Source organism: Cetorhinus maximus, chromosome 10 (assembly GCF_964194155.1).
Source record: "Cetorhinus maximus chromosome 10, sCetMax3.hap1.1, whole genome shotgun sequence".
In the NCBI taxonomy this organism is placed as follows: domain Eukaryota; kingdom Metazoa; phylum Chordata; class Chondrichthyes; order Lamniformes; family Cetorhinidae; genus Cetorhinus; species Cetorhinus maximus.
In genome coordinates this window covers 13,559,040-13,575,268 of record NC_135888.1, presented here as the reverse complement: position 1 = coordinate 13,575,268, position 16,229 = coordinate 13,559,040, and the positions used below count along the sequence as shown (strand labels likewise).

Below are 16,229 nucleotides of genomic sequence, written 5' to 3'. Positions count from 1 at the left end.
AGATACTGCTAATGGAATATGTCAGTTTTGCAGTAAATGCATTTAAAGCTTACTTATAACTTAAATGGCATGATGGTTGGAAATGGAACTCAAAATTTCAGGAGGATCAGCTTCACGGTAGGTGAAAGAATGTTCTTGTGCTGACCTCAGACATGATAAAGGCAGCCAACATTTGTGGTAACAAGGCAAAAAATACCAAACATCATGAAATGGAATAACCAAACAACATACAATTTTACAAGTGCAAGAAAAAAAACACAAATCTTTAAGAAATTTCAACTAGGAAGTCCTTCTAAATCTGCGGTATTGTTTAGAAATTACTTTGTTCACAACTTGGAGTTGCTCTTGTGTTTAATTCACTGTCAGAAATGTCTTGAGGATTATGAGAGAGGTTTCTAAATGTCAATCCAAGAATTATCTAGTTATTATGTCAGACAAGATTTTTCCTCCATAAAAGTTAATTTAATTAAATTATGCAAATTTTCTACTGAAAAACACTGGGCAAAATCTTCTGTCATTTCTGATAGCATTTGACTGAATTGGTTCAGCTGTTTGATATCTTGTCTCAAAGGCTGAAGGTCCAAGACTTGAGCACATAATCTATGCTGCTACTTCACTCCACTGCTGAGGATACATTGTCCTTTGGATGAGATATTACCTGTTCCAGTGGTTCGGGTGGATGTTAAAGATCCCACAACACTTTATAAAGAAAGCGAAAGTTCTTGCCAACATTCCTCTGCCATCAAAAATCAGATTAATTGATCATTGATTACACTGCTATTTGTGAGATCTGTTGTTCACAAAATAACTGCCACATTTGTTTACACAACAGTCACTGTATTTCAAAAGTAGTACCCTTCATTTGCACTAAGAGAAACTTGGTATGTTCCCTTCTGGCACCAGGAAGCATGTTTAGTCTTGTGTTAATTATAATGGAGGGAGAAATTCAACATTGTTGCACCCATTTTTTTTGGGGAGTGAAATCAACATTAGGTTAATGGGTTTGGGTTGTAACCTCTTGTCCAGATCTCCCCTGGAAGATATACAATTCTGTACTGCTTCTTCCTAGTCATTAATAAATATGATTAAAAAGTTGAGGCCTAGAACAAATCCTTGGGAATACTACTTGTCACATTTCATCTAAAATTACCCTGTTCGTATCCTATCCTATAGCAGCTGTTGCTCACTTATATCTATCACCCTGATCCTGTTGACCACCATTGGCTCCAGGTCCCCAAAAAGCATGTAGTTTAAATCCTCATCTTTATATTTAAATCTTTTCTTTGCCTCATCCCCCCTAGCTCTACAACTTCACATCACTGAGCACTCTATTTTTCTAACTCCAACTCCTTCAGCTTTTTAAGGCTTGCCACCTCTTTGACCAAGCCTTCCAAAATCTCTTTATTTGGCCCAGCATAAATTTTTATCTCATTACAACTCTGTAAAGCACCTTAGGCTATTTTTCCACCTTAAAGGTGTTATATAAATGGAAGTAATTGCAGTTATCGTGAACTTTGTGAGGTAAACAATATGCCTTCAAAAACTAAGCTCAGGGTTGAAAGAAGGCTACAAACAGTCTGTTGCAGTAGAGGGATGAAGTTGGCGACAAGCTCACAGCGTTTCTGCCAGGGGCTAAAGAGAACGCCTTCAGTCATCTCAATGTTCACCTGTAGGAAATGTAGGACTGGATGTCAGACAAGGAGTCTGAGAGCATAGGCACTGTGGAAGAGTTGAGAAATGGTGGCAAGGTAGAGCTGAGTGTCATCAGTGTACATGTAGAAGCTGGCCTTATATTTGTGGGAGCAACATTTGGTCAAGTCAAAAATGGGTGTCAAGGATGGATCCTGGGGGGACTGAATAATTACATATATGCAAGTTATCAATTTGTGAAACACCATGAGGACAGGCTGTAAACTGTTTTAGTCAGATCTGTAAATATACATTCACTAATAATAAATAATTTTTAATACTTTTTTTTATCACAGAGCTCGACAATAACAATCTCTCCACCAGGATGCTAGCCCAGGACTTACATTTTAAATTACTGACCAACAAAATATCTTTTCACTAGGATCAAAATATCAATAGTTGATCACAAGCATAGAGCACAACATAGTTTTGTTCACTTTTGATTTTATGTTTTAAATCCTCAGGCAAAAGGTATGTCTTCTCTTTAAAAGAAGCTCCTATGCAATGACTTCATTTCTAAACGGCCTGTGGTTATGCAGTCTTCCACTGTGCATTGTGCTATTTCAGGTAATCAGATAGCTGTTAATTAATGAAAATGTCAGGTGAATCCCTCATCTTGGGTCATCATTATCCATTCAGAAACTGTATCCCAATATCATTAACAGTATCCAGTGCTACTTCCAGCTCAATTAACTTAATGTTATGCAAATGAATGCTCTCATCATCAGCTTAACCCACAATGTTAATAGCATAATTGGGCCCTCAAATGGGGCAATTAGACAAGGCTCCTTCCATTAGTCTTACAAGGCTAATTATTGTTAATAGGAGACAGGGACTACATCCCAAGGCTACAATAGAGAAGGGCAGCTGTCTGAAGAATACATACTAAACACACATAATGTGTGATTATTAATTCTGCAGTACAGTGTGGGACTTTTAAAAAAGCATAACTTTAAATGCAGTATCCTTCAATAAAATATGCCAGATTTTTTCTATTTAGCTCAGAGACATAATCAGTTTTCATAAGGATTATTTTCAATTCCAGAATTCTTCTCATGTTCCAGAAACATGTATTCCCACAACTTTGAATTGGTTTGGTCCATTCTTTACAAACATATGCACAATTACCATACACCTTGACTTTTTTTAACAACCTGTACTTATGAACACCACCCATCCCAGAGGTATCCTGGAGCATCCAGATTCATTTAAGTAGTTCCAAACTTCTTGTATTAACATGTCTCCATAATAATAATCAAGGCCCAAGTCGACAAGTCAAAATCCAATTAAATTAAATATGAATCTGATACTTTTATGTGTGATTGAGAAATGTTGTATGGTTTAATTGATGCCTAGTATTGCATCAGTATTCCTAATTTATCATTCTAATATTACTATCATATACAGGCTTAGTACATTTTGCTATTGTCTCCTTGCAATTGAGAAAAAAAATTCATTTTTGCATTGTTCATAATTTTTCTCTCAAAAAGACTGAAGAATGACATAATTGAGGTCTTTAACATCATATGCTGAATTTTCATTCCAGGGTCGGGAACCTGATGTCCTGAACATTTTCGGGTCCCAACAGCATCAGCAGCAGTGTCATGACACAATTTTCAAGTGTCAGCCACAAATTGGTCCGGAGGTGGGTTTGCATCCATTTAGGAGGTCCGGGCAGAAGGTGGCAATTAGGTATGGAGGGGTAATTTAAAAGGCAAATGGCAGCTATGGCTGGGCTTGCTATTGCCTTTGGACATGGATAGGTGGGGCGAGCAAAGGGCCAACGGTGGTTTGGGCAGCCGTCCCTAGCCACTCCTAGTTTTTCTGATGCCTTCCCTGAAGCTCTCGTCGAGGCTGTGGTGGGCAGTAGAGCTGTATTCATCCCTTCATCTAGAAGAAGAGTTCCAGTGAGCCAGACCAAGCAGACATGGCTCTAGGTGGCCACGGAGGCCAGCAGCATCACATTCCTCTCAGAAGTTGAAACTCTTTTTCCTCACAAAATCAAATGTCCCAGCTCTAGCAATGGCAACTCTGGGCCACAGCATGAGATGCAATCTCCCTTTTCATATGACGTTTTCACACTGCAATCATGAGTACTAATGGCTCCCCGCTGTGTTCCCCACAGCTATATTCAAATCTGTCCCAGATGCTCCGTGGTCCCCATGCTGGCCATTTGAAAACTGCTAACTGTTGCTCCCCATATTCCCTAATGAGCTTTACATCGCGCTCAGCAAGCAATTAATTGGAGGCATGCAGATTGCTGACTGCCCCCCACCTATGCTCTCTTTCAAAATCTAATCACGTCACTGAGGTGTTGGGAACCAGTGATGCCTTTCAATTGATAAATTTTCCAAGCCTGCCTGCACCTGAACTCACCCCCAAGGATGACTGAAAATTCAGCCCAATGAAAGGGTTTGATAGGGCAGATGAGGATGTTTCCACTTGTGGACACTCCAAAACTAGGGACTATACATATAAGACAGTCACCATAAATCCAATGGGGCATTCAAGAAGAACTTATTTACCCAGCAAGTGGTTAGTATGTGGAACTCACTAACACAAGGGGTAGTTGAGGTGGATAGCATGGATGCATTTAAGAGAAAGCTAGGTAAACACAAGAGGGAGACAAAAATAGTAGGTTATGTTGAAAAGGTTAGACAAAAGGGTTGGAGAAGGTTTGCATGGAGCATGAACACTGGCACGGTTCTGTCAGGCCTGTTTCTGTGCTATAAAATTTTATGTAATTCTATGTAAAACAACCAGTTCAGAGATAAATTTTGCAATCTGTAGCATTCTGTATTTTGAAGTACAATCTAATGTTTCTTCACACATGCATTTTACATAATATGCTGTTAAACAGCAAAATTGGCTTGACAGGTCACTCGATTAGAAGACAACAATGAAATGTTTATATTAACTTCTGCCTTACATAAAGCTGAGTACAAAGTGGTGGGGGATGTAGCATAAAATGAGCCCATCACGCCACAAAGTAGTCATGTTAGAGATTTCCACATTTTGCTAATCTTCACACAATTTCTTCAACCACAATGGAAGAACTTTGATCACTGCCATGACAATCTTTGCGAGAAATCCAGGACTAACCAGCAAGAAATCTGAAAGCAGATCAGGAATCCTGAAGGAGTTGGCAGCAGATCTGGAGGAGGGTGGTAGAAATTACAACTGGAAAAGGAGTACTTAAAAATGGAGCAAACACTCAACTGGCAAAAATCAGGATTTGCCGTTTGAAGTGAAGAAGGAAGGACACCTTTGAAACAGTCCTGTAAGTTTGGAAAATGTGAGAATTTGGCTTTCTGACAGCCACAATCAGGGTCAGTATTCTAAAATAACATCTAATAGGATTGTGAATGACACAATTTAAAAACATTTCGAACTTATTTTGAGACATGTACAACAATTTTTGTGGAAGCAAGTGGAGAAATAAAAGGCCAGGAATTTTTAAATGATTGATGACAAGATTGTCCATTCAGAAAATAAGCTAGTGTTTCATGCTAATAGCCTTGCAATCTCCATTTGGTTTAAGTCAAAAAAGGGCAGGTGCCCTCATACCAACAACCACATCCATTTAAAGTGATCTCTGTTACGCCAAGATTTCCTCTCAGTTAATTATTTAATCTTTGCTGCAAAATACAATTTTTTGAAGATTGCTGCTATAATTAACTAAGACATTCACACAACAGAAAAGCAAATCGCTGTCACTGATAATGATTTCTGCAGGAGAGCATAAAGTTAACTTTAAAAAACACAGAACAGACGTGTATACCTGGAATTTCATCACCAAGACGGAAAGCAGGAGTTGGGAAAATTGCTGGCTTCATGTGCCTGCCTTGGGAGAAAGTGCCCATGAGGACAGGATCTTCATTGCCAGGGGGCTGTGTGGGCTGCAGTTGGTCCAGTCGACCCAGGAAAGAGGTCAGGGGTGCTGAGGCAGGCTGTTTAAAAGGCCAGCCTTGATGCTTTGGGATGTTGTCCCAGTTATTATGAAAAAAATTAAGGCCCTCTAGCCCTCACCCTTGCACTCCATCACCCCCCCCCCCCCCCCACACATACTCCCCATGCCCCATCCATGGCTCCTCATACCCCAATGCCCAAGCTATGCTCCTCCACCCATCCCCATAGTCCCTCATGCTCCCTATGCCAAACTATGCCCCCCCCACCCACCTCCCATAGCCCCACACCAAGCTATGGCACTCCCATGCCCACTAACCCACTATACACTATAAAGCCAATGAACCCTGTAATGACAATAGAATGTATAAAAAAAGCTTCATAAAAGTCATTCATTCATTACTTTGCACTATGTTAAAAAAAAGTCCTTTTACTACAGGGCAATAAAAGTGTCAATAATCCAGACCCTTTTAAAGTATCAAAAGCAGAAACTGCAAGCACTTAAAACCTCTTAACCTTGTGTAAATAAACATTGTGCAGTTGGTAGCAGAGATCAGAGAGCCAAAGCTGTCAATCAAGAAACGTTTTCCCTAGGGCTTGATGGGTGTGGGATAGAGTTGGGCCCGCCAATCCTTGAAGCAGATCTTAGGCAGCCACAAAGGCAGCCAGGTGCTGAGACGGGCTGTTAGAAAGGCCAGCCACAGTTCTCTGGGACTTCCTCTCAGCTGTTTTAGGCCAAGGCTACCCAAACCATGGGTTGCAGGATGTAATTTGGGATTCACAATGTACAAAACTGTGATGGCGACCACGGAGAGGAGTCTATCCTGAGGTCCCATGATGCACTTTTTCCCACCTCACAGCCTCAACAGAATCCCGATTGGAGGAACAGTAGTAAGTAAAGGATGGAGAAAGGACATGATGTAATTGGAGGGTGGGGCCAGGAAATAACCTCTGCGCACTTGAAACCTGCGAACTCCTTACTGGCATAGTAGTCAACAGTTCTAATTTGCAGCTGAACAGACTGAAAGTGATTTGATACAAGTAAGTCCCTGTTTTGAGTTGCCTCATTCAGCATCATTTCACTTTAGTGTCGTGGATAGAGGGCCAGTATAGGCGCTTAGCATTGGGACTTTCAGTTTCTTTTCATTCCAGCATTGATTTGTGTCGGGGTCGTCAGGGTGTCCGTGACTCAATCGTGCCATTTTTGAGCAGCCGCTCTCACTCCTGGAGACTCTCTCACGCTCTTCGCTTCCCTGCTCGACCATCCCCACTCTTCATTTCACTGCTCAACCAACCCCGCTCTTCATTTCCCTGTTTGACCATCCCCACTCTTTGCTTCTCTGTTCAACCATCCCCATTCTTCACTTCTCTGCCCAACTGTTCTGCTCACCGCTTCCCTGTCTGACCATCCCCGTTCTTCGCTTCACTCCTCGTCTTTCCTGCTCTCAGCTCCTCCCGCTCACTTCCTCCCTCCCAGCAACGCTCTTCTCAGCCCTTGCTCACAGCAGGGTTTTGGTAAAGGAAGCAGTGAGCGGAGAGAGTCGGGCTGGGAAACAAAGAGCGGGGATGGTCGGGCAGAAAAGCAAAGATGAGGATGGCCAAGTAGGGAGGCAAAGAATAGGAATGGTCAGGCAGGGAATCGAAGAGCAGGGATGGTCGGGCAGGGAAGCGAAGAGGGAGGTGGTCGGCTAGGGAGGCGGCAGTGGGGACAGTTGGTTGGGAAGCAAAAAACAGAGGCGTTTGGGCAGGGCAGCAACAAGCAGGACGGTTGGCTAGGGAAGTGGCAAGTGTGGATGGTCAGGCAGGGAAGCGAAGAGCAGGAATAGTTGGGCAGGGAAGAGAAGAAAGGGGATGGTCAGGCAGAGAAGCGAAGAGCAGGGAGGGTCAGGCAAAGAAGCGAAGAGCAAGGATGGTTGGGCAGCGAAGCATGGGGATGGTCAGGCAGAGGAATGAAAAGCAGGGATGTTCGGGCAGGGATGCAAAGAGAGGGGATGGTCGGGTAGGGAAGTGAAGAGAGGGGATGGTTGGGCAGAGGAGCGGCAAGTGGGGCAGTCGGGTGGGGAAGCTGCAAGTGGGGATGGTCAATCAGGGAAGCAAAGAGCAGGGATGGTCAGGCAGTGAAACAGCAAGAGACAGTGTCGGCCTGCGGGAGAGGTGACAAGCGGGTGTTAGGCCACTTTAGTAGCTTTTATTTTTTAAATAATATATTTTAGAAGTTATTTCATATTTATAAGAATTTAGCAATGTAAAGTATATCAACTTAATAGGGTGTTATAAGGAGGAACCAAACTACAGATTTACATAGGTTTTATGGGAAAATGCGATTCACTTAAAGTCATTTCATTTAAAGTCGTGATTTTAAGGAACCCAACTACAACTTTAAGTGAGGACTTACTGTTGTAATTACTTGCAGGTCACACCATGAACAATTATTTTAGCAGAGCTTCCACCTCCAGCATCAAGCCTTCTGACTCCTCTGGAAATGAGGAAAATGTAGGAAACGTGGCCGTAACTATGTTCACACTTTCCTTAAGTATGGGTTCCCAGCTGTTTTGTCTTCTTGATACTTTAGTGAAAGTTATAATTCTGTTGTTTAGTTTTATTTTGATACTTTGATACAATGATAGAGGTTATTATGCTGCTGATGTGTTTTATTTTGGCACTTTGTTACAGTACTGAAGGCTAACATACGCTGCTGTTTTGTTTTATACTTCAATAATACAGTACTGAAGGCTATCATATGCTTCTGTTTTATTTTATTTTGGCACGTTAATAATAAAACAATGATAGTTACTATTCTGCCGTTTTGTTTTATTTTGGCACATTAATAATAAAATAATGATGTTTACTATCCCGCTGTTTTGTCTTATTTTGGCACTGCCCACTCTCATAAATTGAATCCCGCCTCCCAACCTTCATCAACTCTGGAGTCACACCAAGTCTGAGATGTGAAAATGGGGTCACGCTGGGGAAAAGTTTGGGAAGCACTATTTTAGGCCCTCAAGATCTCGCCCCTCACATCTTCCCAACCCCTACCCATTCCCCATGGCCTATCCATGCTAACTCATGCCAACCCATGATCTCTATCCACCTCCATGACTCCTTATAGACCCAATGCCAGCTAAGTGCCAACTCATGACACCCCACTTCCCACCCTTTGCCCCTAACACCCTCCATGCCAGCTCACCCAGTATCCACCAGGCTCAGAACTTAGGAGCGATGTTGAGATGATATAAGATAAAGTTCTAAATATCTATTACAGCCATATATATATATATATATATATAATATATATCCCATTCATGTAAATCCATTCAATATATTTAAATCCCCTCATGTATTTTGAAACAGTTGTACTCACATCAAAGACAGCAAGCCCTTTAATAATCTCTTTGACCTGTCAATCAAATTGTAAACTTACAAACCCTTACAGTGATAATAATAGGTTGTGGAAAGTAGCCAAGCATTAATAATGTTATAATGATAGCACATAGGGTTATGTCAACAAACAGCTATTGAAACTGCTGGAACTGATTTTTTTTTCAACTCTCACAGACATAGGCAGGCTGTTTTCTCAGTTTAAAGGGCTGGCCATTTAAATAACTTGACAGCTTGACAGTTCTACATACCTTATCCACCCCTCATTAGCATTTGCAAATACTCTAAAGATTATTTTTTTTAGGATTTATTTTATAAAATGGAATAGTTTTATTAAGTTAGCTGTATATCCTTTACCAGAAAACAATTTCTAGAAAAAGTTCTTGTGAAATATAGATATAGCTACGTGTTTGCACACCCAGGGTCGGATTTTTGCAGAGTTGGGAAGACTCCGGGACCTTTAAAAATGGCGGCAAAGACACGGATGCAGAAGTCCCACCCCGTTTCCAACAAATCTCATTTTTGCTGGTAGGGGAAAGGTGTGGGGGAGTGATTCACACATGAAGAAAACTCAAACTCAATAGGACCACTTGAACTCAGTGCTGAGTTCGAACAGACACCATTTGGCTGTTGCAAGAGCCTTAACCCACAGTGTGGGAGTCACAAATTCATGGAGTGGGTGTAAATGCTCTTGAAGAGCGGATGAAGTCTGTTTAACTGTCATGATCTTAAGTATTTTGAATCTCCCTCTCTTTAAACTGTAATTGGTGTGTCCTGCCATGGAGAGGTGGGATGCTTATTAACATATTTAAAATTGGGCTCTCAAAGTGTAATTGGGAGCACAATTTCAAATTAGCTGGTGTTACATGTCCCCCCACCCCCAAAGGCGGCCCTCCTCCCTCCAGGCTTCCCGAAAGTGAGTCTCCTCCCCGCCACCTAGACTATCCATTTGGTTGGCTGTTGGGCAGGAGATGAACCTACGGGATGCCTGAGGTCTTGCCTTTAAGATTGGCAGGGCCTCCACTTTCTCAATCTTGCCAAGTTCTTCAGCCAGTTTAGCCTCATCTGCACCCTCCCCATATATATTAGGGTCATAGTTTCAAATCTTAAACGAATTCCAGCTACTACTGCTGAGAATCAGTTATGTGCGACAAGTTCATTTTGAGTACCATTGTAATATAACAGAAGTGCTAAATCTAGTTAATGACTTTGAAGTGATTACTTATTTAAATGAATCCTATCTTTGCGATTTTAATGAATAAATAATTACAAGACCACAGACTTCAGGTTAATCATAATTAATGCTGCTTTATGACTGGAAACTTAATTTTAGCTGTAACAAGGGCGCATTGTGGAATTTGTAGCAGTAGCTTGTCCACATATGACTGTGAGTGCCAGTCTCAGAATGTGCTACCAAATGCAGTTGCTGGCCTGTTTGTATTGGTAAAGAAAGAATTTTCATTATCACATCTGCAGGATGCCCAATATATCTTTCAACTAATGGACTACTTTTGAATAGCAGTCATAGCTTTTATATAGGCAAGTGCAGCAGCCAATTTGTGTACAAGGTCCTACAAACAGAAAACAAATGACTGAATAAATTATTAAAACATCTGTTTTTGGGAGTGTTGGTTGAGGGAAGAATATTGGCCAAGGCACAGGAGGAAAGTACTGCTTTTTCTTGATTTATGCTACAAGATCTTGTACATCAGAGCAGGCTGGCAGGCAGGCCCTCCATTTAATGTCTCAGCGGAAAGATGGCACCTTTGACAATATGGCACTCCCTCAGTACTGTACAACTTAAATTACTGAACTCAAAATCTTTTGATTCAGCAAGAGTGTTACCAACTGCACCTAGCTGACACCCAAGCTTATACATTACTGTTTCCTCTTACAGAACTTTTAGAGTTAACATTGATCTCACATTCATCTCTTATAAATGATGCTTAAATACCATTTTCCTCTTTAAGTAACTTCATTAAAATAATGCAGTGACTCAAATTGTTAAAATTAAAAAGCTCATTGCAGCTTCAACTCCACAGAGGAAGCCAAGAGACAAGCCCAGGTAGAATTACATATTTGTTGAAATTTTGCTATGGACAAAGTCAGCGATGTTTGTACCGTGAGTATAACTTAAAAACACATGGAAAAGGTTGTGAATTTACATGAAATGCTTATTTGAAATTCTAGAATCCTCTGCCTCTAATGGACACAATTTCACAAACAAGTTCCTGGCTTATTCGGTTTTCTATTTTACTGCAGATGCAGCACTATAATCCTCTAAAATCACACCTTATGAAAATGCTTTCTCTGCACACAGAACTAAAGAGTGATGAATATTCCACCGCATGCCCAACAAACTTTTTGTAAATGGCAAGGATAGAGGACAGGTACAGCTGTATTAGTACAATTAATGAGGAGTAAGATAGGGCTGTAGCATGCAGAGTGACATCTACCACTTGAAATGGCTAAAGACTGAGTAGCTGATAATGTGGTTATTAACCTTGCTGGCCCCAAGATTGTGCTGGAGATTTCAACTCCATTTTCCCATTGAACCTTCTATTAATCTGCTGTGTGTTCTCAGTAATCCATTTGGGGATCAGCACTGGAGAATACTCCAGTCTGTGCAAACACAACACATTGATGAATTCACTTACCTGTGTTCAAGCAGTCAAAAGTCTACTGCTGAATTTCCATGGACAGAGCTCAAACTTAGTCCAAGTTATCAGTAAAATGGTTGTCACAGATTTTCTAGTTTTACTAGTTAGCATTCTATCTTTTAGCAATGTTTTAATTCGGTCATTTTAGCTTTGTTTTGATGCAATTACAAGCATTCATGATAGTTATCGCATAACACAGTACAGAAAAAAATAATTCAGCCCTGTGCAAGATTAAATTTCAGGTGCCTCTCCCTTTCTTACTGATTAAGGCAGAATTTAATGCCCTCCCTCGTGGCAGGTTTGGTGGTGGGAGGTGCATTTAATCAGACAAGAGAGTGATGGGTGGGAACCCCACCACCTTCCTGCCTCCACCCTGATTAAGTCTGTGGTGGGAAAGCCCATGGATGGCCTGCCCGCCCCACTGCCAACTGAGGCCCGTAAGTGAGCAACTAATGCCTACTTAAAGGTCTCAACCAGCGGCAGACGAGGGGCTCATCATGCAGACAGCACAACAAGCAAACCCATGCAGGGTTGACTGCAGGCTCCCAGGGGGTCCCTCGTTCAAAGGCACTCAGTGTCTGGTCGAGTGATCCAGCATTTGGAAGGGGTAAGGGGCCCCACTTAGAGCCACCTCCCCTGTCCTTGCTGCCAACATCCCTCCACGACCCCCCGTGACTCCCATCCTGCAATCTGTGCAAAGTCTCCCCAGACTACATTCAATTTTAGGAAAAAAGAATACATGTTATATGTTAAGAGTTTATTCAATGAGTAGCTGAGTCACACAGACCAGGTTGGAACAATATTCCTTCACTGTTGCTGGGTCAAATCCTGGAACTCCCTTCCCAACAGCACTGTGGGTGTACCTACAACACATGGACTGTATCGGCTCAAGAAGGCAGCCCACCACCACCTTCTCAAGGGCAATTAGGAATGCTGGCCTAGCCAGCAATGCTCACATCTTGTGAAAGAATAATAAATAGAAGGTTCACTCTTTAGACTGTGCTGTGTCATCTGATCTCAGCCAAGGCTGCAGATGGGGTCTACATTGGCCTAGGGTCTTGAGGGTTAGGGACGGTAAAATGGTTGTTCCTGCTTCTTATTATTGTCCACTGTAACCCTTCAGTTGTGGATGGCAGGTAAGGACAGGATCAGATTTAGCTTCATTTCCCTCTGCAGTTGAACAGCCTGTTGATACTCAATATTACTTATCAAACCATGCACCAACCTGTAGCTTCTACAGGGAATTAGTGGTGCAGCTCAATTCATTAAATGGGAATTAGCACATCAGGCCAATATATAAAAGTCAAAATCATTTAACCCAGGTTACCATGTGCTAGTTCCAATATTACTTACACAAAGGTTTAAAATCTTATAAAGACTTACCTGTTTGGGATGAATCCTGCATCTTTTAGCATTTCAGCCTGTCTCACATCTTGAGGGAATCCATGCATTACCCAGCCTCGAGTGGAACAGTCCAGTTTACTTAGACGTTGAGACATACATTTCATTACCATAGCATCTGGAACTATATCCAAAACAAACAGAATTGTGCAATCATTATGTAAGATAGACAAGGTTATATTTCTGACTTTCAGTAAGACAAAAACAAGAATTTTGCTAACCTTTCCATCCCCCATCTGTGCTTTTGTCTCAAAGTCTCTACCCTAGATGGCACACACCATATTTAACAGAGTAGCTGATTGAATCAAAGACTTTTTCCAGTCTGATGCCAATTCAACACTCAGTATTCAGGTGATGGTTGACTTGTACATATGAATAGTACATTCTTCTTAGCCAATTTATAATTCTGAATTGACACAATGCTCTCCTGTAGGACTGATGATAAACATTATTTGTGCCTAAAATACCATGAAGAGCAATCCTCACTATAGCATATTCTTCTAATTTCCTCCTATTGCTTATTCATGCCACCTGTACAAGTTCTATGAAACTAGTTTCTTTAGTTTGTCCTGTTGCATTACTTACATGTATTTCCTTTTTACAACTCTATTTTTTCAATTCACACTTTCATAATTATGTAAGCTTAAGCATTCACCGCTGTGTAAGGAGTTCACTACTTATTTATCATTCACAAGGTAAAACAATTTGAAGGATTATATATATGGTTTATATGAATGGAATCTCAAGAGGTTTATGATTAGTCAGGTGCCAATTATTGCTTTCTCTTTTACTATTTATCCTGTAATGGAAATCTATTTCTGAGGCCTACCAATTTTTTCACAGGAAACTGGGGGAGCAAATCTATGTCCAAGTGAACATTTCCTTTCAAATTTATATTTCGAACCAATATGATCACATCCTATTCAAGCTCAGTGTATTGTGATATAATTATCCATAAAACAAATTATATTATCCATCATTTATACACTCAGTTATTTAAGCTAATGAAACATTTGTTTAAACAAGGGCCTAGAAATGAGTTATTTTACAGGTGTAAAATGTGTCCTTAAGAGGCCAATATGACTAACAGAGTGTATTTGATCATTTTGTGCCAGAAGTGTGGCTCCACCATATTAGATCGGACACTTCCATAGGCATTGTATGGCCTATGGAAGGTGGTTGGTGGTTGTGTGTTGCATGCTGTGTAACTTCATGACGATAAAATACCATCCCTTATTATCACCTGGGCAACAAGAGGTGCAGGAGGAGGAAGGACAGCATAACCAAGGGGAGAAGATGAGCAGCATCAGCCATCAGAATTCCTAGTTGCCAGGGTTCTTAAAAAGCAACTCATCCAAGGGTGCTTCACTTGAAACATTTTGTTTCCAGTCCCAATACACCAACATTCAATCCTTATCACCACCACCCTTAATTACCAGCTTTCAATTGCCTTCCTTCAGGCCAGCATTATAGGTCTTGTCCTTGCTTCTCTACAAATATTAACAGCAGAGAGAGTTGTCCATGGAGCAAATGCCATTCTCCTGGACTCTGCCGCAGCCCTTCTCTAGCTCTGCGTGAGAACATCCCCGATGCTGGCCCCCAGGAACCAATGGCAATTGTCTGAGCCTCCAAGGCAGCAGTATGTGGAAGTAGTCATGGAGGCAGACAGCATAGGCTCCAACATGATGAGTACTAATGCCATGTTCACAGAGTTGCCTGCTCATTACGCATTGGACAGAATTGGTCTCCAAGAACTGTACGAAGGGCATAAAAAGCTACAAATAAATGGGCAACACACTCACAGTAAATTCAAAAAGAGGTTGTCTTAGTGTGCATTAAGAAAGACCTTAGGCAGAATTTTTCCGTCCGCGTGCAAGGGTGCGGCACTCCAACGCGTAAAATGACGCGGGGTGACAGCGGGTTGAACTCCCAACGTCACCCCGCATCATTTACATTTTCAGGTCGGTGGGCATGCAGCCAAGTCAGCTGCACGCCCGCTGACTTGTCAATGGCCTATTAAGGCCATTAAGAAACCAATTCAGCTTGTTAATGGAACTGCCCGTCCAACCTTAAGGTTGGCGGGCAGGCCAGGAGCCCAGGCAGGCTTGTGTAAAGACATGAAACCTCATCCACTGATGGATTTTAATAAAAGTTATGGACATGTCCCAACTCATGTGTCACACGAGGGGACATGGCAGGGAAAAATTTTAAACCCCTTCATTAAAGGTTTCAAAACGGAGCCGATCTCCCTGAAGCAGCACTTACACTTAGCGCATGCGCGAAAGAGCACACTTCCGGCTGAGGGAATCCCCCCAGCCCGCACGGGGAGCGCACAGCGCTTAATTGGCCCGCCCACGTAAAATGGTGGCGCGCCCCCAACCAGGACTGCCGATCGGTAGCCCGCCCGCTCACGCCCACTCCTGCTCTTACTCCCTCAATGGGAGGAGGGAAAATTTTTCCCCTTATATTTATAAGAATTTATACTATATAGAGCCTTTCACATTAGGATGATCCAAAGTGCTTCACAAAGATTTATTTTCAAACTGTAGTCACTGTTGATTTGTGGGCAGACATGGCAGCTAATTTGCATACAGCAAGGTCAGACTAAAAGCAATGAGATAAATGACAATGCATCTGCATTTCATGGTGTTGGCTCAGGAATCAATGCTGGTCAGGCCATCGGGAGAACTAATCAAAAAGAAGAAAACCGCAGATGCTGGAAATCTGAAATTAGGCACATTACAGCCTTCTGGACTTAACGTTGAGTTCAATAATTTCAGACTGTAATCTCCACGCACCCTCCACCCCACCCACACCCCCATTTTGGTCAGGATTTTCCACTCCTGCCTGCTGAGGGAATCGTTGGAAAATTTGACGGACCAGCAAAAGGTCCGTTGACTTCGGCCAGGAATTTCCAGGCCCATCCAATCCCGCCCTTTGTTTCCTTTTCATTGCATGTTTCAGTTTTCTCTTATTTTTGCTTTCAGGCTGTAGCACACCTGCTTTGGGCACATCTTTTGTTTCTATTCTTGCTCCATCATCATTCCCTTTGGCCTGGGAAGACTAACTCTTCTGCTATTCAATCTCTCCTGTCTTCCATCCTATCATACACCTTGCTTTTGTCCCTTTTTCCACCCACCCCTTGCTCAAGACCCATTATATTTCTAACTTTTCCCAGTTCTGATGAAAGATGAT

General features: G+C 41.9%; 1 protein-coding gene across 2 annotated transcripts in view; it reads right to left on the bottom strand.

Annotated features, from left to right (window-relative positions):
• The window catches only part of ak8 (adenylate kinase 8), a 135,448-nt gene that overhangs the window by 33,963 nt on the left and 85,256 nt on the right, over window positions 1-16,229 (bottom strand). For both annotated transcript variants that reach the window (XM_078549986.1, XM_078549987.1), the window contains one exon: window positions 13,017-13,158. In XM_078549986.1, the coding sequence (XP_078406112.1) occupies window positions 13,017-13,158 (142 nt within the window). The remainder of the gene's footprint in view (window positions 1-13,016; window positions 13,159-16,229) is intronic.